This window comes from Micropterus dolomieu, linkage group LG14, assembly GCF_021292245.1.
Source record: "Micropterus dolomieu isolate WLL.071019.BEF.003 ecotype Adirondacks linkage group LG14, ASM2129224v1, whole genome shotgun sequence".
Classification (NCBI taxonomy): Eukaryota; Metazoa; Chordata; class Actinopteri; order Centrarchiformes; family Centrarchidae; genus Micropterus; species Micropterus dolomieu.
In genome coordinates, this window is record NC_060163.1 from 23,015,257 (window position 1) to 23,040,860 (window position 25,604).

A 25,604-nucleotide genomic window follows, 5' to 3' on the forward strand; every position below is an offset into this window, starting at 1 on the left:
AGCTGGATATTATTTTCACTATTAATGAAATAAAAATACAGTATAGTATTGTCTCTCCTCTCTTATACTGAATACTGGTAGACGTACCACCATATGATCTATGTTAGCAATGACCAAAGTATTTAGACAGATACTGTCATAAATCTTATCAATAAAACAGGTGATGATGATCATCTTCAGCATCATAGCCTTCATACTCATCTCTCTTAATAATGTGAAAGCAACACAAAGTCAGAGTACTTCATACATTAGTATTGGTGCACCTTTAGAAAACTAGGTAGATGCTGTAAATGACAAATTTATTTTGGCATATGCACGATGCACAGTTTGAACCAGGGTTCCTGTACAACAGAATTATTTATCAAAACAGCTGCCAATAAATTTACTGTAAAATGACTAATCATTGCAGCTTTTATTAGCCTTCATTTGCAGTCTTGTTTCTGGCCACAACATCCATTCTCTTCAAGCTCAGTTTTTGGTCTCCAACAACTCCTGAGGGAAATATCTGGCTTTTCAGCTGCTAAATGCTCCACTATGGTCACTGCACAGATAAACAATGTGCTGAAACCCGCTAGAAAGCGATAGGGGAGCACTGGACATCATCACATTCTTATTGTTAAAATATTAATTAAAGCCGGTTTAAGGTTCCTATCTTTATTGTGCTTTAGTGGTGCATATCCCCAAACAAATTTGCAATAAATCAAGTTACCACAAACCAGCTGGCCCCATTGTGGGTCCGAGGCTGTTGGTAATCCAGCCCTGACTGTAGCATTGACTTCAGTATATTAAACAGTTGTACTCATTATAAAACACAGTAAACTGGTTGAGAGGAGGACATGAGTTGATTGAATGTTAACACTTAATATGTCAATATAGTAGGCTTCTTCCTAACCTGACAGAAAAATAAAATTTTGACAACTTTCAAAGAGTTTTCATTTTCATTTCAAGTCATTTGTGAATTTCAAGATGTGTCGAGAGTGCGTCACACGTTCAGTCTGTTGGTCAGAAAACTGTGAAATTCTCAAAAACAAACACATGAGTTGACTGAAGTAATCTAAAATACATAAAATGCATTAAAAAATGTATCTTACTGAGAAAGTTCTCTCAATGTTTTTTTCACCTGTACTGGATGCTGAGTAACGTGACAGGTGTCTGCTTCCCATGAGCCAGTCATGGGCCAACAGAAGATCAGCAGCACTGTCCCCTCTCTGCATGTTTCTCAGAGCGGTTCATATATGCTGTTCGAATATCCACCACTCAGATGTTACAGTCTCCCTCTCATGTGTTATTATCTGACGTCGCTTGTCACTGTCGTCTCATCACCACAGAGTTATGTTATCAGAATTAGCAAAACCTGGATTTTCTCTGAGCTTCCAGTAAGTCTCGTTTGTCACCCACACGTCCCGCCCACAGGAATCTTTGGCTTTCCTGAAGAAGGAAACAAAGAAGAAGAAAATGATCATTTACGAGCTTTAATGTATTTGCAAATGAACATGGTGAAAAAACCTGAGAACATTTGTCAGCTATTCCTTGGTCTCTCCAGAATATAAAAAATTTGGAGGAAAGAAGTAACATCCTTGTATTTTTTAGCTATATCACAATAAATCCAAAATGCGTTAACATTTTTCTGTAAAAAAATAAAAGTAAGCATACAGAGTAATATAAAAACGCACTGCCAAAGTACAATTTATTGATTTGTTTCAGTAATATTTCAAGCAAAAATGACAATGACTCAGTTGTGAGAATTAGCTGCTTTTCTTGCTCTTATATCATCGTAAATTCATTTTATTTTTTCATTTTATTCATTTATTGCTGGGTTTTGGACTGTTGGTTGGACAAAACAAGACATGAAGTCATATTGTCAAGCTTTTTAAAGTGAATAAACATAAGCATAAATTGCAGCCCTAATTGTATGTTTTTCTTGAACTTTGTAACATGTAACCATGGTCTTGGGTTAATAAAAATCTGTCTGCAATCGCACAGCTACAGTCAAAAATGGATAATTATGGAGTTACAAGGTTTTCAGAACTCAGAGAGCAAAATAAATAATCCAGGCTCAGATAAATAACCTGACCGAGTACTTAAAATATATAGAGACATTCATGCACCCAAACACTAACGTTTAAAATTCAGTATTAATAAAACAGACAATAAAGCAAGACTATTTCATGGTCTAAATTCTTAATTATTCAAGTAAATGAGCTTATACATTTGAGAAACAGATGATACAGGACATAATAGTTTGTTACTGTCCTTCCATAAGCAGGATGATAATAGAAATGAACTTGCTTGAAAAAACGTGGAACATGTTCTTCGCCCCTCTTGGCGAGCTCTTTTCTCCGCTCCCTCTGAATTTCCTCTATATCATCTTTCTTCCTGTCTGATTCATCCACGTGTCCCTCCTCCAACATCCTGTGAAAACAGCAAATAGTTTACAGTGATCATTGCAACAGAAGTTATTTTCCTGCAGAAATTCACTAAAGAAATCTGAGATAAATACTAACTCTCTTACTTGTAAGATAGTACTGTAGTTACAGTTTTATACGTGTTAAGCTAGCAAATGGAAGTTATTGTTACGGCTTCTAATTTTTGCTGGTAAAAAAGACAATTCGGGTTGCACAAGGGAAACACAGGCAATCAATGAATGCTAAATGATCGTCAGATGTTATATCTAGGCATTAAAATTTCAGAAAACAGCTAAATTGTGTCTGTTTACTCAGTGTGTCAGGGTTCAAATGCATTTTTTTGAGAGTTAGGTTACTCTTTAATGACTGAAAAAGTGATATCAGCCTTACACTACTACTATTAATTTTCAGTGCCTTGTAAAACATTTTCCAAACTATGAAGATTTTCTTGGCTCACCTTTGGTCTGGGCGTAGGCGGCTATCTGTAGGAGGCAGGAGAGGCTTCAGGTCCGGGGTGAGTTCATTCAGCTCTATGGCGAAGGAGGACAAGCCATAGTACAGCAGGTAATCCTTTGGCTGGGGATCTGTGGGGTGACAGAAGCCTCTCAGGTGAGCTGCTGCACAAACGTGACATTAGGATTTATGCTGATTATCTGTTTTAGCCACAGGGAGTGCTTTGTCATTTCACTTCACTTCCATTTAGACTCTCAACCTCTAAAGCAGTATCTTGGCAATCAGCCTAATTACATCAACACATGAAACACCTCAAGGACAAACTCTATAACAAACGCGTTCGTAAACATGTCTCGTTTGTGACGACGATGGGACTCACTTGGCTTCCAGACACATTTCGGAGTGGGCAGAGTGTCACAGAAGATGCCTTCATGCCAAAGACCTCCAAACCGGTGAATGACACTCCCACTTTGGTCCAGCACCATGCCCTGCACCTCATTCTTATTTGTATCTGAACCCCAATAACGAGACTATAACAAAACAAACACTTGTCAGTCAAAACTCTAAGAGAAACTGTGTAACCAAACACGGCCAAGTCACTTGCCACAAACAGTAAAAGAGAAAGGGGCTGAGTGGTGCAGTCACCTTGACGAAGGTTATCTTGCAGGTGCAGACGTTGCTTTTGAGGTTGCGGATGGTGACCTCTCCGTAATGCTCCAGGTAGCGCTGCTGACTGAAGACGTTATGGATGCAGGTCACTACTTTGTTCCATTCGTAGTGGTCTCCATATCTGGACAAAAAAATAATAATAATCAGCAATTTATTAAGCACAGATGCCATTCTGTGATTTGAGTTTCTCAAGTGTGAATGTTTTCTGGGTTTCTCTGCTTTATTTCACTGTAAACTTAATGCCTTTGGGGTTTGGACTGTTAGTTATACATGAAAAGCAATTTGAAGATGTCAGCTTGGATGTTGGGAAATTAAGATGAACACCATTCATATTATTCTGGCACTTTTTGGACAAAAAGATTAATCTATCAGCAGAAAAAGTAATCAACGGATGACAAAAATATTCATCAGTTGGGCACCCGGTAGCCTAATGGTTAAGGCACATACTATATGTTTTCTGTTTCTCTGTACACTGTTGAAAATCTTCTGTGCAGTGCAATATAAACATGAAAACACCTTTATATTGCATCATATCATTACGTATAGCCCACACGGTCAAATGCTGTGGCTCTGGCAAGCACTGTGGGCAAAATGTGGTCAGATGTTTTAAAGTTTGTCTTGTCTGTTGTTTCTGAGACTGACGTGTCATTTTAAAATGGTGATATTAATATAAAGTTTTTCATATCTCACTGGTCCCAACTGAATTCTAATGGAATATTTTCATTAACATTAATTAGGCACGCCTTGTCTAACAGAGGCATGACTAGCTAAATACAGATAACCAGGTGTGGATTGTTTACCTTGGAAGAGTGACATTCACCATTCCTGTTGGCAGAATCTCCAGTGATTTCCCCCAGAATTTATTCTTCCATCGCTGGTCTGTTCAGGAATATGAATATTGTTGAGAATATGCATCAAAGTTTTAAAAATACATGTGATTCACACCACTAACTGAGATACACACACAAAAATAATCAAGAACGTGGCTTGATAAAAGAAGAGTCTCACCCTGCCAAAAGGAGAAGTTCTCTGACTGTGCATGGCAGGCAGAGATGGGGGGATGGTGGCAGACCTGGTTAAGTATAGAGATGAGTGTTGACTCAAAAACAAGACAAAAAATCTGACCACATACAACCAGGCTCATCAGAAGAACCTCAGCTTTCAGATCCTCTGTCTCATTTACTCAAAATTCTTCCAGTATCTGTTGTTTGAGTTTCATAAGCTTTAAAATGTATTCTACATCATGAATAATCTATCACACCTCTGCAGTAAAACATCAAAGAAACACACAATTATAACTGTATAACAGGTCACAAATATCTTTTTGCCTACCAGACTTACATTGATAAGCTACTGTTGAAGAAATGAATTGCTTTGTTGAGGAATTAATTAGTTTTCACTTAATTGCTTAATCACTTTAATTTTAATTTTTGATAACATGATTCGTTACTGCGATTTTATTAAAGCTATTAATCACTCAGTGTTGACGCTCAATTACTCCAATGGGTGATTCATCTTAATTTACAGAGAGGGGATTATGGGGTCTAAATTGTAATTCCCCTTAGTCTTTTCCATAAGTTAAAAGGTCAGTTTAATAATTTTTTGTCCGCTGTAGCTAGTCAGATGTGTGTGAAGAGTCAGTCATCCAGGTCATAGCTGTCAAAGGAGTGTTGAAATCAAGGGGCAACTGGACTTGAAGATACTTCAAGACGTGGAAGAAGTAGAAAGAAGTAGAAAGCAGAGCCCTGAGACTCCCTCAGAGGAACAGCACCGAGCCACTGATACAGATTTGTGGACAACACATGGGTCAAAACTGAAAACCCAGGAGGGGCAAGAACACATCAACTCGGTGGACTGAAACATCAAGTTCACATGAGAAGATGTCAGCAACAGCAACAGTTTGGCCTTCTTGGAGTGTGCCGTACACATTGAAGAATACAGGAAAAGCCACCCACACAAAACAATACCTACTCTTTGACTCTCACCACCCACTGGAGCATAAACTAGGAGTTACCAGAACCCTCTACCACCTAGCTGATAACATACCAACAACTGCCAAAGCCCAGGAGAAGGACCTTTGTGAAAACAGCCACAAGATGGTTTGAAAGAGGAGTAAAAGAAGCCATTTACACCATAGTAGAGAAACCATCTCTCAACAAGGGAGGAGGACTGAGACACCACTTATCCCCCACTTACAATGTCGTCCTTTGATCCCTTCCCAAGAGATTGAACAAAAGCTCACATTTGGGCTCATGTGACAGTCAACAACGGTCGTTCAGACTTCCATCCATCCATCATCTCATCTTGGATGAGAGAGCAAAACGTCCTCAAGTATCTTCAACCAAGTCCGGTTGCCCCCTGATTTTAACACTTCTTGGATGGCTAGTCAGAACTCTAAAAGGCTTTCGTGGATGTGAGACAAACAAGCTGCTCCCGAATAAGATATTAATAAATGTAATAAATCATAATAGTAATAAATATTCTGTCTGTGAAGTTATTCTTCCTGAGATACCTGCTCACTGATGAAGCGGAAGCCCCGGTCCTCCCTGATACACTCGTATGTCTCCCCCAGCAGCGGGTTGAAGGGCTTGTAGCGGTTTCTGAACGTTGCAGTGGAGTAACCAGAGATGGCGAAGGCAGCAATGTATACCTGGCAAAGAGATAAAATACAAAAAGCTCACTTTCTGCAAATAATATGGGTCACATAGTTTTAACTTTAGTTCATGGTTTAAAGATTGGTGCACACAAGGGACTGTTGCTGTTTTTATTTATTTTTCAATGCAGTTTTAGTACTTTCACACATTTCCCTTCCCTTCATTTACATGCACTTATCTCTCATGCTCAGGTGTCTATTCTTACTTCTTATAATCTTATTTTGTCTTCTGAGTCTGTTGTTTTAACTCAGTCTAGAGGCAATCAGAAGGATCTGGGTGGGAAAGAGAAATTGTCCTTGTTTGTTACATATCCCTCCTTGTTTAGTAAAAAATATAAATAAAATAAAAACAGCGTCACTTTGTTGCACATGTAACCTGCCTGTTGCTGAATAACTGTGTTCAAAATTAAAGATAACAGTAGATTGCTGCAGAGAAAAAGTAGATCATGGATGCCGTAGATAATGATCTCGATCTAAAACCGTCAGCTTGCCCACCCCTAGTTTCCCATCTGTCTTACACAAACATATGTCTGAATAGTGTTACCATCCTCTGGTAGGGGTCCGATGTGTTGCTGGCAGTATCCAGCAGCTCACTGTACTCCAGCTCTTCACACAGTCTCTGCAGCAGGTTAACAGGCTCATTGAGAGCAGCAGGCATGGACACTCGAGCCAAGTCTTTCCCTGAGTAAAAACAGCACATAGCACTCAAATAACAGTGTCAAAAATCATTTCCATGTAATTGCAGAGTGGTGTGAGTTAGTCCAGGTCCTTGCCTATGTTATTGTAGAGGATAGCCATGAGGCCCACATGGCTGTTGTCAGGACAGGTAGCCGGCAGTGTTGTACGCCGGCCAGTGCTCTTGGGAACAACACTATTAGGAGTCCTGGAAATGCTAGCACGGTACTTCCGTGTGGCTGATGCTGTAATGTTGGTGAAAGAAAATTATATTAATCATACTGGTAATCAAGAATGGAAATAATTTTCAAGAGCTATTCAGAAAATAACAAGAACAATTGTCTACAGCCATGCTAGCAGCTATGTGAGGCTGTACTTAAGAACAGCATTGTTTTAAGCTAAATGCTAACATCGTCATGCAAACTGGCTCACTGTGACAATGCTAATATATTGCTATTTAGCACTAAAAGAAGTATAGCTGATGGTATTGCCATTAGTTTTGCAGCTGTTCATTTAAACCAAAGTATTGGGCAAATCAAATTTTTGACCTAGTGTTAGAGCTACAGGAGAAATTAAGGCATCACCAAAGTATTATAATTCATCCCATAAGGAACATGAATGTCTGAACCACATTTCATGACAATATATTCAACTTTAGCGAGATATTTCAGAAGTGGACCGACATGCCATTCCTGCAGCCACGCCACTAGTATGGCTAAAAAACAGTAACATATTGGGAATGGTCTTAATAGACACATAAAAAGTTTCTTTAAAGGGTCTTTAGTTTAAAGTTTTCAAGAAAAAACACAGTGAGTCCATGATCATATAAATAATTATTTTTGTCCTCACTAAGTTTGTTTTCTGTTTGTGAACTGATGCAACTATAGTCAGAGTAGCTGAAAGTAATTAAAATAACATAGCCTACTTGATGTATATGTACCAACCAAGGCTGCCAACTGTCACGCATTAACCATGAGACTCACGCAATTTATACAATTCACACACCAACACGTCCATTTTCTCACGCAGGGAAACATTTTTTATACCTGCTGATGCAACACCAGCGTATGCCGGGATAGTAATCAAGTGGACCGACTCGCGCTGTGAGTCGCATACAGTTTGTGACTAGACTCGTATGTTACTTGGTAGAGTTTTGTGATAGAAAATATCTAAAATGAAGCGTTGCCAACAACAGCAATTTTGATGAATTGATAGATCTTTTACCATCTTAAAATGTAAAAGTTAAGTATTGAAACAAGGTAAGAAGAGGTAAGATTATGTTCCTATACAAGCCATTATATTTAAGACAATGAGATGATGGCTATACAATTTTTTTTTTTTTAGATTTTTTTAAAAGGGAGTAAAAAAGACGTATTTTGAGTGATAATGAGAAGATATAATCATGTTGTACTCATAGTAAAGAGTACTAAACACTGGACATATTGTTAGGGTTACAAAAGTGAACACATTAAGTTACAGTGATTTTGATGAAACTAGACAGTGTGTGGCTTCTTTGTATATATATTAAAGTTGATATTGTGATAATAATTGAATTCTGACAATATAATGTGGAAAAAATTCAATCATTATACTTATATACAATTTTTAACCCTCCAGATTCTCCTCAGAAATGAATGCCCCCTTCCCCCTGTCCTCCCGACTCAACATTTCGGCAACACAATTACTCCATAAATTCAATAGAATGCAAGAAACTAGTCTCTGAAATTAACAATTTTCTGGGGGAAGATCCACAGATACCCTGGTTAGGTTTGGTCTCTCGATTTAGGCAAGAATGTCTGGACGTTGGCAAGTACGCTGATCATCCTAAACATCCTTATTCATCATTGACCGTGATTATTGACCGGGGTTTTCATCTATACAAAAAAATATAAAAGTGTTAATTTGGCTGTAGAAGTTTTTAAACAAATTCATTTGTATTGAGGAGTGATGACCCCGACCCCTGCGGTGGGTAATGTCACAGGAGGCCTACTCATAAAATGCACCGACTCCAACGATACCGAATTTCACTACAAACTAAATTGAAAAAGTTGGCAGCCCTGGTACCCACCATGCCCTTCCTCTGGCTCAGAGTTGGTGGTGCTTCCATCACTAAGTCCTGATTCATCAGACACCTCAGAGGAACTACCACAAAGGATGTCATCGCTGGCGTCAAAATACTCCGCAGCCGAATCTGCTACTGAAGGAGGCCCTCGGGACGTTTGCCTCACTGCTGCCGGCTAACGACGGAGAAAAAGAAAGAGGGAGGAACAAAGAAAACCAGACATCAAAAGACATAAAGGAATATGTGCCAGAGAATCCAGATGGCAGGTGCAGCATGAATCTTACCTCAGCTAATGTGTTAGACTGGTGGATGTTGTTAGTTTCCCAGACTTCCTGCAGCTTCTGCCTCTCCTGGGACAGAGTTTCATGCACTGTCTTCAGAGAGGCAAGCACTGAAAAGGAATAAGACAGGGAAGTTTCAGGGGCGCATATTAATTTCAGATTTATTTTAATCTGGAAGTTTATATAACATTTTCCCTCTTGCATAATCTCTATGTACTCTCTGTGATCTTGTCTGTGTGTATTTCACCCCAGTTTTGGATTTTGCTCATCTATCTACAATAGTACGTTCTATCCCTGTCTACCTGTGCGTAAATGCATGTATCTGTTTTTCTGACCTCGTAGCGAAACGGCGCAGATGTCCTGCTGGATTTTCTTGCCCTCGGGCGTCAGAGTGACAGTGGGAGGGGACAGCTGGGAGTAGACATAGTCAGGGATTGAGGGGACTGATGCACCGAGGTGAGATGAGCTGGTCAGGTGACTGGAGGATAGCTATAGGTGAACAGAGGAAGATGGAAGATGGTTGCTTCATTGGTTAATTTAGCAATTCCCTTGTAATCTGTCATTGTGGGTGTTATCCTGCACAGATGCACATGGACCATAGAAGAATAGTTGTTAAAGGAATATATGCAAGTTATTTGCGTGTCAGATGAGAAGATTGATACCACTCTCATGTCTGTATAGTAAATATGACACTAAAGCCAGCAACCAGTTAGCTTAGCTTAGCATAAGGTCTGAAAACAGGGGTAGACTAAGAGTCTACAGCCAAGGTAGCAGCTCTGTGAGGCTTATTTACAGTGTTTCTCTGAGCTAATTGCTAACATTAGCATGCTAACATGCTCACTGAGACAATGGTAATATGCTTTAGAGGTGCTGGTAGGTGGATTAGTTTGGACAGAGCCAGGCTAGCTGTTTCCCTATGTTGGTATATGATAGCTTCATATGTTCTGTAAAGACATGATATTGGTATTAGACTTCACATTTAACTCTCGATAATAAAGGGAATAAGCATACTTCCCAAAATGTTAAAGACTTCCCTTAATACAAAGCATAATATATTTTGTATTGACAGGAAAAGGACAGATGTACCTCTTCAATTTCACATTAAAAATATGATTTGTCAAACACAGGTGTAATTTAATTGTACTCTTAAAAAAATGCCAGGGGGTTAACCTGTTGAAATCAATTAAATTTCATCAACCAAAATAGAGTATAGACATCATGTTATAAGTTACACCTGTGCTTTTCCTGCTATGACAAGTCAATGCTGACAGGAAGGTACTGTAAAGGCACAGCTAGAGGTCTGACCTACATCACAGTAGTCAACTAATCAGGGACTTATTTATTGACTACCTTTTAATGGCTAAAACCTGGACCTCTAATACCACAGCCCTGTAGGTTTTCTGTCCTACCAGCTACTAAACTATATTCACTTGCCATTTCACAGGCCCTGTTTGTTTGGTAAGAAAGAAAACCTTCAGAGCTGCTGTACACTGACTAGCTGTCAGGACAGACAAACAGTACTCTGGTTTCTAAAGAGCAGGATTTAAAACTACTTTCATCAAAACTAAATGCAGGTTTACTTAATTTATCTCTTAATTTACTCACTCTACAATTAAAAAAATTCTATAGATCAAAATCATGTCATTGCTGTTCTATGGTAAAACACTCTGGTACATAAATGTGTTGACAATGAATAAAACAGTGCTTAAGAGGTAGGTCATCTAATACGAACACAGCACATAGAAAGACTTTATTCAGTGCAGTTAAAAGAAAGCACATTTACCATTTTAACCTGAAAAGAACAGTTTCTTTCATGTCATTTTTTTTATTTTTTTATTTCAGGATGGCAGTCTGCTACAGTGTGTAAAAAGAGGAGATTGAATATTTTTTTATGAATCAAATTGTCCAATTTTCTGACCATTGCCAACTCACCGATTTAGTAATCCCACGAATAGGCTTTGGATTAGAGAAAGGCCCCAAAATGTTACTGTAGGGTTGGGATGTCAAATATTTAAACCCAATATGTTCTAAAAATGACCAGTAATAAGACATAATTTATGATTTCAATCAACTAATTAGTATTTTTATAATAGATATACTTATCTACATATCAAAATATTTATATAGCAGGTGAGACAAATTGAAAATGTCGAGGATAACGCAATAAAGGTAATGTATAACTTATTTCCAATGTGGTCCTCTTTCCTGAAAGACGACAACAGCAATACAAGTCACAGATGAAGATACCTGTCCGATTATATAGGCTACATTAAAAACAAATATCCTTCCATATGAAACTGAAAAGCAAGGCAAAAGAAAATACACATATATAGATTATATGTATACAACACTCGTACGTACGTACGTACGTACGTATGTATAGTAAGAGTGTTGTTGTAAATATTACGTACGTACATTCCTGCACACATTTCTACGTATTACATCCATAAAAATATACACATACACCCAGCTGCCACCTCACCAGGCCCCCCTACACACATACTATCACACTCACCTACATATATATACACCCACATACATTTCTAAGTTATTCTCTCATTTTGGTCAAATAACCATTTCCCACATACATGTTAAAAGACAGGACGAAAGGTTTATTCCACTCTACTGCTGCCATGTACAGAAAGGTATTGCGCCAAGAGCATGTCTTAAAACAACATGGCACAATGAATGTGTCATGGTCTCCAATTAAATATCCATATGAATTTGGTCTAAATACTAACAGACAGAGTAAACTACCATTCTTACCATTCCTAGGGCCTCCACTCTAGACAGTGTGCGAGAGTGGCCCCACATCTTCCCTGACCTCTGCTTTTTCGGTTTCTCAAGTGAGAGATTCTGTATTTAAAAAAGAATAAAACCACGAATAATAATTTTATTTTCATGTGATGCATCCTAGAATGGAGGAACTGGTTATACTGGTACAATTAGTTGTCACAAACTGAACAGCAAGTCAACCTGTATGCTGATGATGCGCTTTAAGTCTCCATTAGTGAAAGATTGGCCAGCCTCCAACGTCTGGAGCCTCTGGATTAAGCCGTTTAGCTCAGAAAGGTCCAAATGGCAGCGGTTCAGCTCTGGGAGAAAACATAAGAGGTATTTGCTTTTATTGAGTTTCTCTGACTAATTAATCATTTAGATAAGTACTGAGATTTTAGATGGTGAGAATGATTAAACAATTAAAACTGATGTAGAACCAGAGATATCGGCTGTGTTTGAAACGGGTGTCTCAGAAAGTGTCTAACAGGACACCGAGGCATCAAGTGCTGTTTGAAATGGATCCCATCATATTTTCCTGTCTTATAAGATGCCTTCAAACTGCCCCTGTAATTGTCAGTTTTGACGATACTGACTCAGTGCTGCCTATTACCTATAAATCTGTACGCCTGCGGCAGCTCACAGGGCCTTGGCAAGATGGCGGACCAACACGAATTTGTCAATAAAGGTATGCTTTAAAAGGTTTTTAGTACTTTTTTCACTTAGATTTTTTTAAAAGTTAGCAAAAACTAAACACTGGACTATTTAATTGGTCTGTGACTGTAACCAGCCAGGTTTGTTTGGTATAATTTCTGAGGCGTCTGTTAGCCATTTGCCTTCTCAATAGCTAGCTAGATGAAGCTAAGGCTAGTGACTGACAGCCAGAAGAGAAGCAAGACAGCGTGCTGACGTCACAAATTACTGTAAGTGTTGCCATAAAAGCCTGTTAAAAACCAATGTTCTTAGAAGATGCCTTCCCTCAAAAGTTGTGCCTTTCCTGTTATGGCAATGAGGCAGCGAGGCAACTGTCTTCTGTTTCAAACAGAGCCATCATCGGTTTTATACCATGAATTCTTCTAGTTCATTCCTGTTGCTTACATTTCAAACAATTCAACTTAACTGAAATCGCTAATCGGGTGTGTTATGCTAGTAGCAACTAATGTAGCCTCAAGCCACTAGCCTCAAGCAGAGCTAAGGAGTGAGAGGTCTCTTTTTAAACGAACCTAAAGATTATCCAGACCTTTCATGAGACTCTTTCATTGAATGTTGTGTCTTTGCACTTGGGAATATGGCAAATACCTTGAACACAAGTGTCTTGGCCATGACTTTGCTGCAGCCAGGCAGACACTTTGCTATTCACAGCGGTATTAGCTGAGGGCAGCACTCCTGATGCTCCAGCTGAATCTGCCAGGCCTGCAGAGCTCTGCTAACGTGAATACACAGGGAAGAGGACATTTAAGACTCACTTTGAGTCCCACTTGAGTTGTAAAGATTGTTGTTAGCTTTGACTTTATTATTATTTGTTTGATAGTCACCAAATCTCCATTTGTCTGAGGTTGTCCAGCCGCAGCACCATGGGACATCTGGAGGAAGCCGCTGTTAATGTGAGCTGCCTCATTCTTCTTGTACAAGCGGTGGGCTTGTAGCTTTGTTACCCAAATGTAGAAGAGTTCATGGCTCTTTGCCTTGGAGAGACAAGAAAATAATTTTTAATCTGAAGGCGCACTATTTATTTGTTTGAAACATAGCAGTAGCATTTAATAACTACGCTTACCTTCATATGATAGAGAATGTCCCCTGCATCCAAGTCAATCCGATTTGATTTCTTGTTTATCGACATCACTGCAAGGCTAAGATCCAGGGAGCCCTGGACTCTTCCCCTGGAGACCTTTAGTGAGAAAAAAGTTGTCTAAGTGTTTCCAGATGCAGTAGGTGATACTATTTTATGTTTTAAAATGTAATGTTCCCTTACATCTTGTTGATTTTTTGAGTAACGCAAGATCCCTGCTTCCAAGACAAAGTATCGCTGAAAAAGAGATCAAACATCAACTCTTTATTTATATAATCAAAATCTCTGCATACAAGATGACAGAGTGGATGGATATCTCACCTTGTGCCAACCTTTAAGTGGCCACTTCCTCCTCTTGAGAAGATATCCTTCACAGATCCCCGGGGTGGTCATGTCATGAGGATTCTCACCTCCTGTTTGCATTTCTACCTGTTGGTCATCAATCACTTCCCAATCTTTGATAATCTATGGACAGCAATGAATGGGAAAAACACTTTTAAGGTTTACTTGGCTCAACACATTTGTTTTCTTCTTTGTATTGACCTCTTACAAAAGCACTACAGCAAACACAACAGATTGTATGTGCGATATTTGATTTCGGGTATAAATGAGTCCCAATTATTTCTCTATTATGAGTATTACAATGACTTAACACTGTCAGTTTTTCATGAAATTGGTATGGTTGTTTAATTTGTGTTTAAGTGAGCTAAATTTGTCTTAAAAGCTTAGAACAAGGTGGACTTTTTAAAAATGTATCTACTTACCGTTATTAGTAATCTATCAAATTTGGTGAATTCTGAATGGTTTTAATTACTTGTGAGCAAGACACAATTATAAAATCAACATCACAAAAAAACTGACCGGTAGGTATTGATTTTTGTGTTGCGTCTTTACTGCCTTTCACATAAGTAGCCCAAGTATCTGGCTCACTAATCTCAGTGGTGTTATGTAAAACAATAATCCAGAATAAAAACAGAACACATACAACTACAACAAAAGTCAGTTGTTAATCTATGTTTCTTTCAGGTGACGGTGTGCCCTCAAAGGAAATAAGACCCTGTTCACTGCTTCTACAACAATTTAATTCTGGCGACCTGCAGTGCTGACATATGATCTGTAAATCTTAACTGATACAAAGCCTCACCTGTCTGGAGTGGCGAGATGACAGAGTGCTGCTGCTCCGTGAGTGGGATGGCTTCCACGTTGGTGAAGTCTTCTCCAGGCCGCTCGCCAGCGATTGGCTGCGGTTGAGTGAAGACCCATATGAATCCATTTCAGAGCGCAAACCTCAGACTTATGTCCCTGTTGTGATCGGCTGCTTGTCGAGAGAGATCCGCTGCAATCTGCCAAAAGCCCCATGTCAGCGTAAGTAGGTTAGACAACGAGAAATCTAAATATTATATTATATTATATTACATCTCATTGGTTCTTTTGACCGACCAACAGTACAGAACAAAATCCAAAGACATTGAAATGGAAATTTGAACTTTTACAATTCCTTGACAGCTGTTCAAACTCCATCTGCTAATGAAGATCATGTGGCATGACCAAAAGCTCCAAAATAGCTTCTAAATGGACCTTGTGGACAAAAATATCCAGTTAACAATGTTGTAAAACAGAGAAAAGCAGAAAATCGTCATGTCTGAGGAGCTGGAATCTGACATTTTATTGCCATTTCCTCCTGATAAATGACTTTTGACAATTAATCCATCATTAAGTTCTTGCTCTTTTATCGCCAAATTGACAAATCAATTTATCATTATCTCTTAAACGTCATAGCCAAAGTGGAATACATATTTTCTTGCTTGAACAAGCTGTTGAAGTGTAAAGTTAGAATAAACTACAGGGGAGTCCACTCTTGCTTTTAAAGGCTTACTTTTATCAAATATTGTACATGTTAAGTTTGATATTCTCCTTTATGAAGAGCTGTACTGCATAATGACCCATGAGAGCAAGATGGCTCGATGAGAAAGAGAGTAGAAAACAGTGAAAGTGTTAAATAGGTTCAACAGAGCAGGAGACAAGATAGGACTCTGTGTAATCCAGTTACCTAACAGAGGTGAGCGCTGAGCTCTTGGTTAGTATGATGTCGTAAATGCTGAAAGTCTGAACACAAAACTAATCATTCATTCCAAATTCAGATAATTGTTGTGAGAATTTGAAATGTTATATGGTATATTTCTAAATTAATGTGGTTAAATTGTTGTTTGTTTCCAGATATCACATGCTTTCAAAAAAGAAAATGTTAATGATGTATTTTATCACAGTTCTCCTTTATACAATGCTTGAGGTAAAAAAAAAAAAAAAAAAGGAACAGCCTATGAATATGTCCCCTGTCATTCTTGTGGTTGCTGTGTCACTGTTAATTTCAGAGTTGTGGACCATGGGTGGAGGTGTAAAAGACACAAACACCCTATAATATGCTCCAAAATAATATAACAGTCACGCGATACATACTATTGTTTTGACGGTTATAATGCTTCATATTTGTTTTTAAACTGTGTCAAAGAAACGCTGATTCAACTCTATGGTCATTTGAGATCATATATTGTGGTGCTGTAGTGCAACGTATTGGCATTCTTGTTATTTTTAGCCATATTTGTAAATGCAAATATTTTTCATGCCAAAATATTTATGATTCATTTAGTAATACAGGCTCTACTTAAAAGTTTTAAGTAGTTTTAAGTAAATTCATTGTCAACTATTTTGATTATTGATTAGTCATTATTGAAGCAAAAGCTGGTTCCAGCTTCTTGCTTTGCTTAATCATTTATGATAGTAAATAAAGAGTCTGGTTTGGGTTTTTTATTGTTTTGACATTTTATTATTAATAATCATTAGATGCAGCCATAAACTGAATGAACAAATCAGTAGGACTTCATCATACTGTATGATTTGCACAGTCTGGTATGTGACACCATGGCCAACACGGCGAGAAGAGGATTACCAACCTCTGCTTAATTGGTTTTTCAGGGGATGTTTTTAGCCACTTGTGTCCCGGATAAGGAGAAACATGATCTAAAGACAGAGAGCACTGACACAACACAAAAAGTGCAAAGATGCTGACCACAATCACAGCAGGACAACAGTTGTAAAATGTCTGTTGAATTGGTATCAAAGTACTTAGTATGCTCTTTATGCAGCACTTTTTAAAAACAATATGCTTTACAGAAAATATGCAGTGTAATTACAAAATAGAATAAATACGATGCATTGTTTTGGTGTCAAAAGATTTCTTTTTACAAACAAAAATGTGAGGCTTCCATAAAGGCATGCAGCAGAACATTTTTGTGAGACAGTTACCAGATTTTGTTTGCGTGGAGAAAACAGGGAATGTTTCTTTTTAGGCTTTACAGGGCCATGCATTTGCACTGCGCCTTTAATTTGCAAAATTCTTCATTCATCTAAGTGGGAAAGTTCTTTTCAGGTTTTATCATTTTGTCACTAACAGTCTCTGTATTTGTAACCACATTAGTCTGCAGACAAGAATCACTGTGAAGACATGACCTTAACACAGTGAGAGTATAGCCAATCTCAGTAGATCCACAATGAAGGGTGCGTTACATCCAAACTGATACGCCGCTAAATCTGGGCAGAAGCAGCCCGGCTTCCTGTGACGTAAGAGCAGGAGAGGAGGACAGTAACTGACCTCAGTGAGGAAAGCACATGGTGGAAACAGGATAAAAGGATTTGCAGGTTTCTGAGCTTGCTTACTCAAGGAGGAACACATAGAATATTCTACAAGTTAAAAAAGTGGTTTTGGAATAACCGGATTGCGACAAAAGTGATGTTACGGTTTCCACAAGTACAACCTATAATTCCAGATTTGAAGCTTTTGCACACAAAAAATGAGGTCCTTGTAACTCACAATTGTTAAACTTGTTACTGAACACATATTATTTACAGTATAATTGTAGAGCAATCAATGACCAAATTATTTGAATGAACCTTTTAAAAATGCAATAAAGCATTTAAAGAGCTGTTGCCATGTCACATTTCATCATGTCTGACCCAGAAGAGATGAGATATGATGATAAATAAGTGACATCATGAGCTCCTTATAGGAAAATAGACGTTTGTGCTGACGTGTCAACCTGAATTTTACTTTTGGGGGATAAGTAAAGGTATATCTTATTTTATCTTGTCTTATCTTATCTTACTGTATATATCAACTAAACTAATCAACCAATGTTGCATTTTGGGCAACAGCCACCAAACCTCATCATGCCAGAGGACAGGGTTTAGATGCAGAGATTAACCAACTATAATCTTGTTTTTGGAGCCAATTAAAGATCAATGAAGGATAAAAAAAAAATGTATGAATGAGTGTGAATTTACTCAACCATTTGTATATCAAACACTTTAGTGGGAATTCTCCAGAATAAGGCTTCACCAAATCAAATTTACAAGTGACTATGTGGCACGTTTGTGAGTAAATATCAGAGGTGAGAAAATGGAACTATACCAAATGGCACATTGTCTTCCAACAGCTGTGATTGTTAACAAAGAAACACACATACACACACTCTACATGTGTTTTGACAGACAATGTACTGAAAAAAGCCCAATCAGGAAGCAGTGGTTCAGTTTGAGCAGCCAGTCTGATTTCACATCCTTAGTTGATATCACGCAAGTCCTATATGGCTCATGAAAACTAGTCAGAGCTGCAGCAGCTCTTATTTAAAAGCCCATTAAGAAGTCATTGTGCAAGCACACAGAGAAGTGGGAGTTTTGACTATTTCAACCAAACGTTTTTTGTATTTTAATATGGGCAGGCGCCCAAGATGCATTCACGACAGTATAGCTGATTATAACATATTATTTCAAAATATTCTGATGAAGATAATTTAACACAAACTTTTACATTTCAAATTCGTGTTTTCTGAGCAAGCTAATATGTAAAAACAAGGAAAGAAGTCTTACCTGAAATTCACCTCCGACTCTCATCATCTGTTGCAGTGCTCTGCGCCTGATAAATCCAACAAGTGTCTCATCTGGCGTTTAAAAAACTGCGGGAAATCACCACCACCACCATTTTCCACCGACCACCGTTTAAAAAGACTCAAACTACATGTTATCTCCACAGATAATCACTAATTCTGATCACATAATCTCACCGACTGTTCCCTCTCTGCCGGTGGTGGACACGAGCTTCCTCCAAATCCAAGGAGAGCTGTGCGTCGTAGGCGGCGCGCGCCATGCGCAATGTGTCCTGGGCATTATCCGCATTAGCTGGAATTACACAGTGTCTAGCAGGGATGTGGTGGAGAGTAAATCTAGCAAACCTCCACTCACTCTACACATACTTTACTCTCTTTTAAACGTAAAGCAAAGGATACGATCTTAAATAGTATGGATATTTATTTAATAGTATTCTAATGGGGGAATGTGGCTTATATGTGAATAACTTGATAAACATTATGGTATGGGCTTTTATTTTTCCATCATTCACTGCAGGTGATGATGTACCATTATATTAATGGTGCAAACGACCTTTTTTTTGTCTGCAACTCCCAACATTTTGTGATAAATTTCAAAATCAAAAGCATACAGTATGTAATTACAGTAATCTATCACCACAGTGATGCTATCCATCTTTACTTTGGTTCCTGAATCCAAATGTGTTTCAAAACAGTTCTGACGTTGGTGTTGAAGTGAGCTTCAGGTAATGTTCACCATCTGTCTCACAGAGGCAGGCCATTATAAACTAACTGACCCAGATTAACATGCTGTAATCTGCAGATTAACGTATCAGGATCTGTGACCACTTGTGTTTATTTTGGCCGGAGTGGTTTTCATGAAGCCACTCATGCCTTACAACATTGCTGCCACTCTAGCTAGTACTGTATTACTGTATGTATAAACTTCAAATAACATTAAGATAACAATTAAAATTCAACTTTTAAATGCATATCTGATAAATCCTGCAGTTCTTTAATCCAACAAAAATGAGACTGAGCAACAGACTGTGTTAACATAGTTTATTTACATGCGACCTTATCCTTAAATAAAGGAGCTGCTTGGGCAGCACTATCCATCCAAGACTTCCATCAAGAGGTTGAGTTGTACTGAAAACAGTCAAGTCCACAGACTCCTTATTCACAGAAGCCAAAGTGCTCATGTGGGTGGATGCATTATAAGATTTAGTGGAATCTAGTGCCCATTGAACTGCTCCACTTTAAGATTGAGAGATTAACAAACAACTTCTTTTTAGCAGACTTTGGTACTAAATTAAAATAAATTCTAAAGCATCCGACCAAACAGTCCCTCATCATTCCAAGCAGCTGGAAATCAGCAAGGAATCAGTCCCAATAAGTTCGTCTGAAACTCTACGTGGCCTCCTCTGCTTTAGGAGCTCCCTCTGTGCTGTCGGCCGAGCTCTGCTGTTTGACGTACTGCTGGAGCAGGGCAGAAAGGTGGGCCGGGTGGCGCTGAAGCATGGAGGCTGTGCAGGAAGTCAGCATCCTCAGCCCGCTAACCAGCTCACCCTGGACAACAGTCACTGACGGCAGTTTAGAGTAGCTCAACACCCCCTGCGCACTCAGCAACGTGTTGTCTATACAGGCTCCTGTTGAGAGACGAGCGACGTGGTGGTGAGTGAGCTGCTGGTAAATGCCTTCATCACATTGTGTTAAAAATGTTTTTCAGTGAAGTTAATGAATAAGAAACAAGAGAGCCCAGATGTCTTGCATGTTAGATTTATCATTTTGAAACAAACCGTAAATTAACTGGCTGCATCGTCTCAAAAGTGAGAATTTGCAGTCAGTCAATTCTGTTCAATTCTTCAAGTTGCTGTTACTCTCAAAAGCCTTTTTAGTTATATAATTTCAACTGATTGCAAAAGTTCTTATTTCTTTTAGTTTTTTGTTGCTACACTGTTATTAAATTGTTTTAGGCTGAACATGCCACATCTGGAATTAAACCTGAATGAAATAAGGTGTTTCTCAACCCAGAGACAACATCTACCATTTTTATGTAAATCAATTTGTAAGTTCCCGAGGCATTATATCATGCATTTGCAATCTTTGTATCAAACATTTTAAAATGATAATTCTGCTTACAAAGTTTCTCCTTGCATGCAGACACAGAGGACAAACGTACCCATGAGTGTCATCTGTGAGCTGGCCTTCAGAGTCGTCAACAACTCCTTCGCCTTTGGTTCCTTACTAACAAACAGAACTGTAGGACCGATGAACAGAGGAGCCATGTTGCAGTAAACACTGTCATTCAGGAACGACCGCATCACCTGAAAAAGAGCATGATTAAAGATTAGAAATTAGGTTACAGGGGTTCAAATGTGTGCAGCATGTTGTGTGTTTGGAGTGAAGGAAACAGAGATCTCACATTCTTATCAACTTTGATAATACAGGTTAAAAATTACAGTCTTTTCTCACAGCAGAGGTTTTATGATGAGGTAAAAATCATGCAGTTCCAGTACAGTTGTTGGAAAGAAATGTTACATGTTTTAGATTTTATGGTTTTAAAATGCAAATACAAAAGGCTCGAATGGGGTGCACCGATGGTCTAAGGGCTAAGGCACCGTCCATGAACCAGTCCCCAGTTTCAGACCTTTGTTGCATGTCTTTTCTCATTTATCTATTGGCTGAAATCTAATAAAAGGCATTAAAAAAAAAAAAAAAGGAAGAAGAACTAGAATAAGTTCACCTGAGCAAGCGACTATACAAGAGGGAAAGCAGAAGGGCTGCTTGCATGGTGAACACACTGTCACAATAAACATGCTTGGTGCTGCCTGGAGAGAATAGCCACAAAAATAAAACTTAATATGACATTACCTGGTTGGGGAAGAACTTGACAGTGATGCCATGTTTATGAAGTCTGTGCTTGAGAACCATCATGTCTTCAGCATTGCTGGCATTGTCCTGGACCACAGCGACCATCTTACAGTCCTGGAACATGTTCTTCAAATCCCTTTTCATGATTAACGTCAAAGCGTTATCCTGATAAAAGTAAAAAAAAGAAGAGTATGTCTCAAAGGAAAGTGGAACAAAAGTCGATTATAGTAGGGCCTACTAACCCATGGATTAAAATAAGGTCCATAGTGTGTATACTGTTCTGATGAGTGCTTGCAGTGTTTTTATCTAGGCTACAGATAGCGTTTGTTTGTTGAATTTAAGTTTAGGGGCTGGTTTTTGCTCATGAGTGAAAGTTGAAGAAAACAGATGGATAATTGTGGTTTTAAACTTTTCTTTAAGGTCAGAACAAACACTTGACGCCAAACAGTGGATCACTTCACAAATCTGAGGTAGAACATTCAAAACAATGGTGATAAAATCTTTTTTAAACAAGTACAATAGAGTAAAATTAAAGTAAAATCTTTTTTCAGTCCATTTCCCTCAAACAAAAAAAAAAAAAAAAAAAAGTGCTAATTTGTTTGTGATTCATATGAATTAAATCTAATATTTAGTGAGCATTTGTTATATTGTTATTGAGTAAAAGTATATCACGATAATTATCATCATCATTATTATTGTTTTATTGCCCACCCCTATACCACAGTAGATTTAAATTTAAACTTCACAAGCAGCTGTGCAAGAACTTTGCCTTCAATAAAACACATTCTCAAATTGGCAAAGTTTACATCAGATCTGTCACACCTGTCTATTCAATGAGTAAGTAAAGTAGATTGAGAGACAGAGACGACTTATTTAGAGAATTAAGCATCTGTAAATTGTAAATTACAGGTTAGTGTCTCACATCGATCTACTGCCAATATACTGTAAGCATTTATAAAAGTGCAGTTAGAAGAGCACTTGTACTCAATATCAAGCTACACACTTCATGGCCAAAGGTATATGGACACCCCGGTGTTACCTCCTGGACTTTTTTAGTTTGGGGTGGATATGCGCCTGGAGGAGCAACCCGTGCAGGAGGAATATACTGTGTAACAGCCATGAGCTTCTGTTTCAGGATGTGCATCGGTCTCCGGTGGCGGGTCACAGCCTTGGAGCCATGCCGAACACTCTGAGTCAGGGGAAGCCATCCTGAAAAGCCACAAAGTATGTTATCAAACACCTGGTGACTGGGATGTGAAAGAAAATTCAGAGGCTGTTGTGCTAACTACACACGTCTACCTTATATCTGCTGTTTAACTGTTTAACTCAAGCAAAGCTAATCCTGCTAGCTTTAGACAATTCTAGAAAAACAGGCAACAACGGGCCGAATCGCTACAGACACAAAGATAATCACAGAAATGTAGTACTGACTCTACATTACCCTGTTTCGGTAGTAATTTTACACACAAGGTCGCCGCCATCTTTAACAGGAAAATCGGATTCAGGAAGTGACGAAGGCGCTAATGATGCGTTCACATGCAATGTCGGCAGAAAGAAATTTAAACCAGGAATTAGCTATTTGATCATGTTAAGGTTTGTATATTTGCCAACAGTTGAATTCAGATACAGAAAAACCCCCAATACGTAGCTTATTTTTGATTAGCTAAATCACCTGTATCAGTGATAATGTTGGATTTTATTTATATTTAGATGTGGTTTCCAACGGTGGTGGCTTTGCGGCCATTTAAACGCCGGTTTGTTGACTGTGTAACATTAGTTATTTTTGCCAAATCATATCATAGATGTCAACTAGAGAAAAAATAATATATGTAATTGTATAATTGTTTTGATCTTTTGACTATGTGTCTGCTGTTGACGGTTTTCCCACTCGGCTTCTTGTAATAACCAGATACGACGAATGCGTCACATCGATGTGTAGTTTTAATCATCAATGTCATCGCTTTTCTGATTTTGTGTTTAAATCATATCAGCTGTATACACACAAAAAAAACTATTATGTATCCTCAACCGAACCTAAATTGTGATATTGTGATTTTAAAAATCGCCCTAAGCGGTGCTACAAGTAAAACATTTGGTCCATTTAAACGATTGTGTAATATTTTACGTAAAGGAAGATGCGCGGTTACGTCAGCGCCAGCTTGACAATGAGGCGCATACTCAGTACGAATTTACTGAGGCATGTTGGTATATTTGTTAGAAATCCTCCGTTCAGTGCACCTTCGACAGTGGGTCAACCACGCGTTTTTGCATTGAATTTCTACCGGAAAACAAGGACTTACTGTACAAGCATGGACCTGAGTAACATGAGGAAGAAATACAAAGGAGATGAGGAGGTGAGCACTCAAAAGACTTCTGTCACCTGTGTCAGGGTGAAATATACTGAGTCATATAACTTAATCCACTGCCCAGTCTGTGTAACTGCATTTGGTATACTAACTGCTATAAGTGGGTGTACAATAACTGTAATATGCACTTTTTTAACCTCGATTACAGCACGTGACATAGCAGGACAAAACACTGTGTTTTCATGCTCCCCAGATGTTTCAGTTGACTTATGGCCTGTGCAGCCTATTAACAAAACAGACCCTAGATAAGTAAAGACACTGAAGTCTCCCACATCCACTGTAATTCAAAAGAGTCAAAAAAAGTAATTCAAGGCGTGCATGAAGTTAATGTAAGAGTATAAGTCTGTTTCTCAGTGCATTCATGTATACTTGGTTATTGTGTTCACAGTGCTTTGAGGAGAGTCAGCTTGTGTCTCTAGACCCAATCAAACAATTTGGAAACTGGTTTGATGAAGCCACAAAGTGCCCTGAAATTGGAGAGGCAAATGCTATGTGCATTGCCACTGCTACCAAGTAGGTAACACCACTTCTTGAAATTATTTATTTTTATTTTTTCACAGTCTAATGTCGACCTTTTTCTGTCTGCACAGAGATGGACGTCCATCTGCTCGTATGGTCCTCCTGAAGGGTTACAGCAACGAAGGCTTTCGTTTCTTTACCAACTACGAGAGCAGAAAAGGTTCTGAACTGGTGAGTGCCTCTTTCTCTCTCTGACTTGTTGACATCTTACTGCAACCGTCTAGGCTCTTTGTGACCTTAAAACCAACTAAAAAAGTAAGTGTCAAACCATTTTTAAAGCTGTGCTGCTGATTTATATTCCCTCTATCGTGATGCACTGTTGTCACTGCTCAGTATGTGTGATTTACAGTCGTCTGAATTCTTGGTGCATCAGTGGTAAATGTAATTAAAATGATGTAATGTCACTTGGATCAAAGTCTGAACAAAGTAGTGCTGAAACCATTAGTGGAATAATTGATTTAAGTCATTTTACCCAAGAAAAATGCTACGTATACTCATTTTCCAGCTTCTCAAATGTGGAAATTTGCAGCTCTTCTCAGTTTTTTGTAATTGAAAAGTATTTTTTTGGAGAATAAAAGAAGAAATTGCACAGCAGCAACAGTAAGAAAGGTTGCAGGATTTAGCAATCAAAAATCAAAAACAAGCCACCGCCCCCTGAAATTACTTTAATATATTTTTTGTGAACTACGCGTTTCGCCTATGGTTTATCCTGACTCACTCAGTGAAATAGCAAAAGCACTCACACCTGTGCTAAATGGGCAGTGTGAAGGTCACATGACCAGTAATCAAAGTATCCAGAGTTTTTCTGTTATAAAAAAAACATCAACATATTACACAAAATCCTATAATACAAAAGACATAAATACAGTTAATATAAAAAATGTACAACAACATGAGTCACAAGAATAGCATAATTTCACATAAGTACATTAGAAGACAAAGACACAGAATCTCATCTTTCACTAAGGGTGAAAATCACCTCAAAGACAGATGTCTAATCATTATCATCACAAGAAAGAGCTAAAAATCCATGAGGCTCAACTGTGTTCAATTCATGAATCCAAAAAGCTTCCCTTCTTAAAAGCTGGTTAATCAGGGTACCTAGTCTTGGATTGCGTCTCACTCTTTCAGTGCCAATAAATTTAAAGCAAGTAGCTGACCAAA

At 38.4% G+C, this 25,604-nt stretch overlaps 3 protein-coding genes across 5 annotated transcripts in view; 1 reads left to right on the forward strand and 2 right to left on the reverse strand.

Moving 5' to 3' along the window:
- Window positions 1-20: 20 nt before the first annotated feature.
- osbpl7 (oxysterol binding protein-like 7) lies at window positions 21-18,805 on the reverse strand. 2 transcript variants are annotated; one of them, XM_046068892.1, is made up of 22 exons: window positions 18,686-18,805; window positions 14,907-15,105; window positions 14,084-14,227; window positions 13,946-13,999; window positions 13,748-13,861; window positions 13,509-13,658; window positions 13,273-13,396; window positions 12,175-12,293; window positions 11,965-12,054; window positions 9,534-9,687; window positions 9,202-9,308; window positions 8,924-9,092; window positions 6,954-7,100; window positions 6,725-6,861; window positions 6,040-6,177; window positions 4,536-4,599; window positions 4,328-4,406; window positions 3,504-3,648; window positions 3,238-3,388; window positions 2,863-2,989; window positions 2,290-2,412; window positions 21-1,428 (listed from the first exon to the last, which is right to left on the reverse strand). In XM_046068892.1, the coding sequence occupies exons 2-22, from the start codon at window positions 15,033-15,035 to the stop codon at window positions 1,320-1,322; spliced, it is 2,574 nt and encodes an 857-aa protein (XP_045924848.1). In that variant the 5' UTR covers window positions 15,036-15,105; window positions 18,686-18,805; the 3' UTR covers window positions 21-1,319. The 2 variants fall into 2 exon arrangements, with proteins under 2 accessions (XP_045924848.1, XP_045924847.1); XM_046068891.1 differs by having other exon boundaries at window positions 13,273-13,399.
- A 923-nt stretch (window positions 18,806-19,728) lies between these two features.
- Window positions 19,729-23,075, reverse strand: mrpl10 (mitochondrial ribosomal protein L10). 2 transcript variants are annotated; one of them, XM_046069515.1, is made up of 5 exons: window positions 22,997-23,075; window positions 22,595-22,764; window positions 21,556-21,720; window positions 20,864-21,008; window positions 19,729-20,330 (listed from the first exon to the last, which is right to left on the reverse strand). In XM_046069515.1, the coding sequence occupies exons 1-5, from the start codon at window positions 23,034-23,036 to the stop codon at window positions 20,092-20,094; spliced, it is 759 nt and encodes a 252-aa protein (XP_045925471.1). In that variant the 5' UTR covers window positions 23,037-23,075; the 3' UTR covers window positions 19,729-20,091. The 2 variants fall into 2 exon arrangements, with proteins under 2 accessions (XP_045925471.1, XP_045925472.1); XM_046069516.1 differs by lacking the exon at window positions 22,997-23,075 and adding an exon at window positions 22,855-22,994.
- Window positions 23,076-23,583: 508 nt separating this feature from the next.
- pnpo (pyridoxamine 5'-phosphate oxidase) overlaps window positions 23,584-25,604 on the forward strand; it is a 6,931-nt gene continuing 4,910 nt past the window's right edge. The window contains exons 1-3 of the mRNA XM_046069517.1: window positions 23,584-23,909; window positions 24,310-24,434; window positions 24,512-24,611. Coding sequence (XP_045925473.1) covers window positions 23,691-23,909; window positions 24,310-24,434; window positions 24,512-24,611 — 444 coding nt within the window. The 5' untranslated portion in view covers window positions 23,584-23,690. The remainder of the gene's footprint in view (window positions 23,910-24,309; window positions 24,435-24,511; window positions 24,612-25,604) is intronic.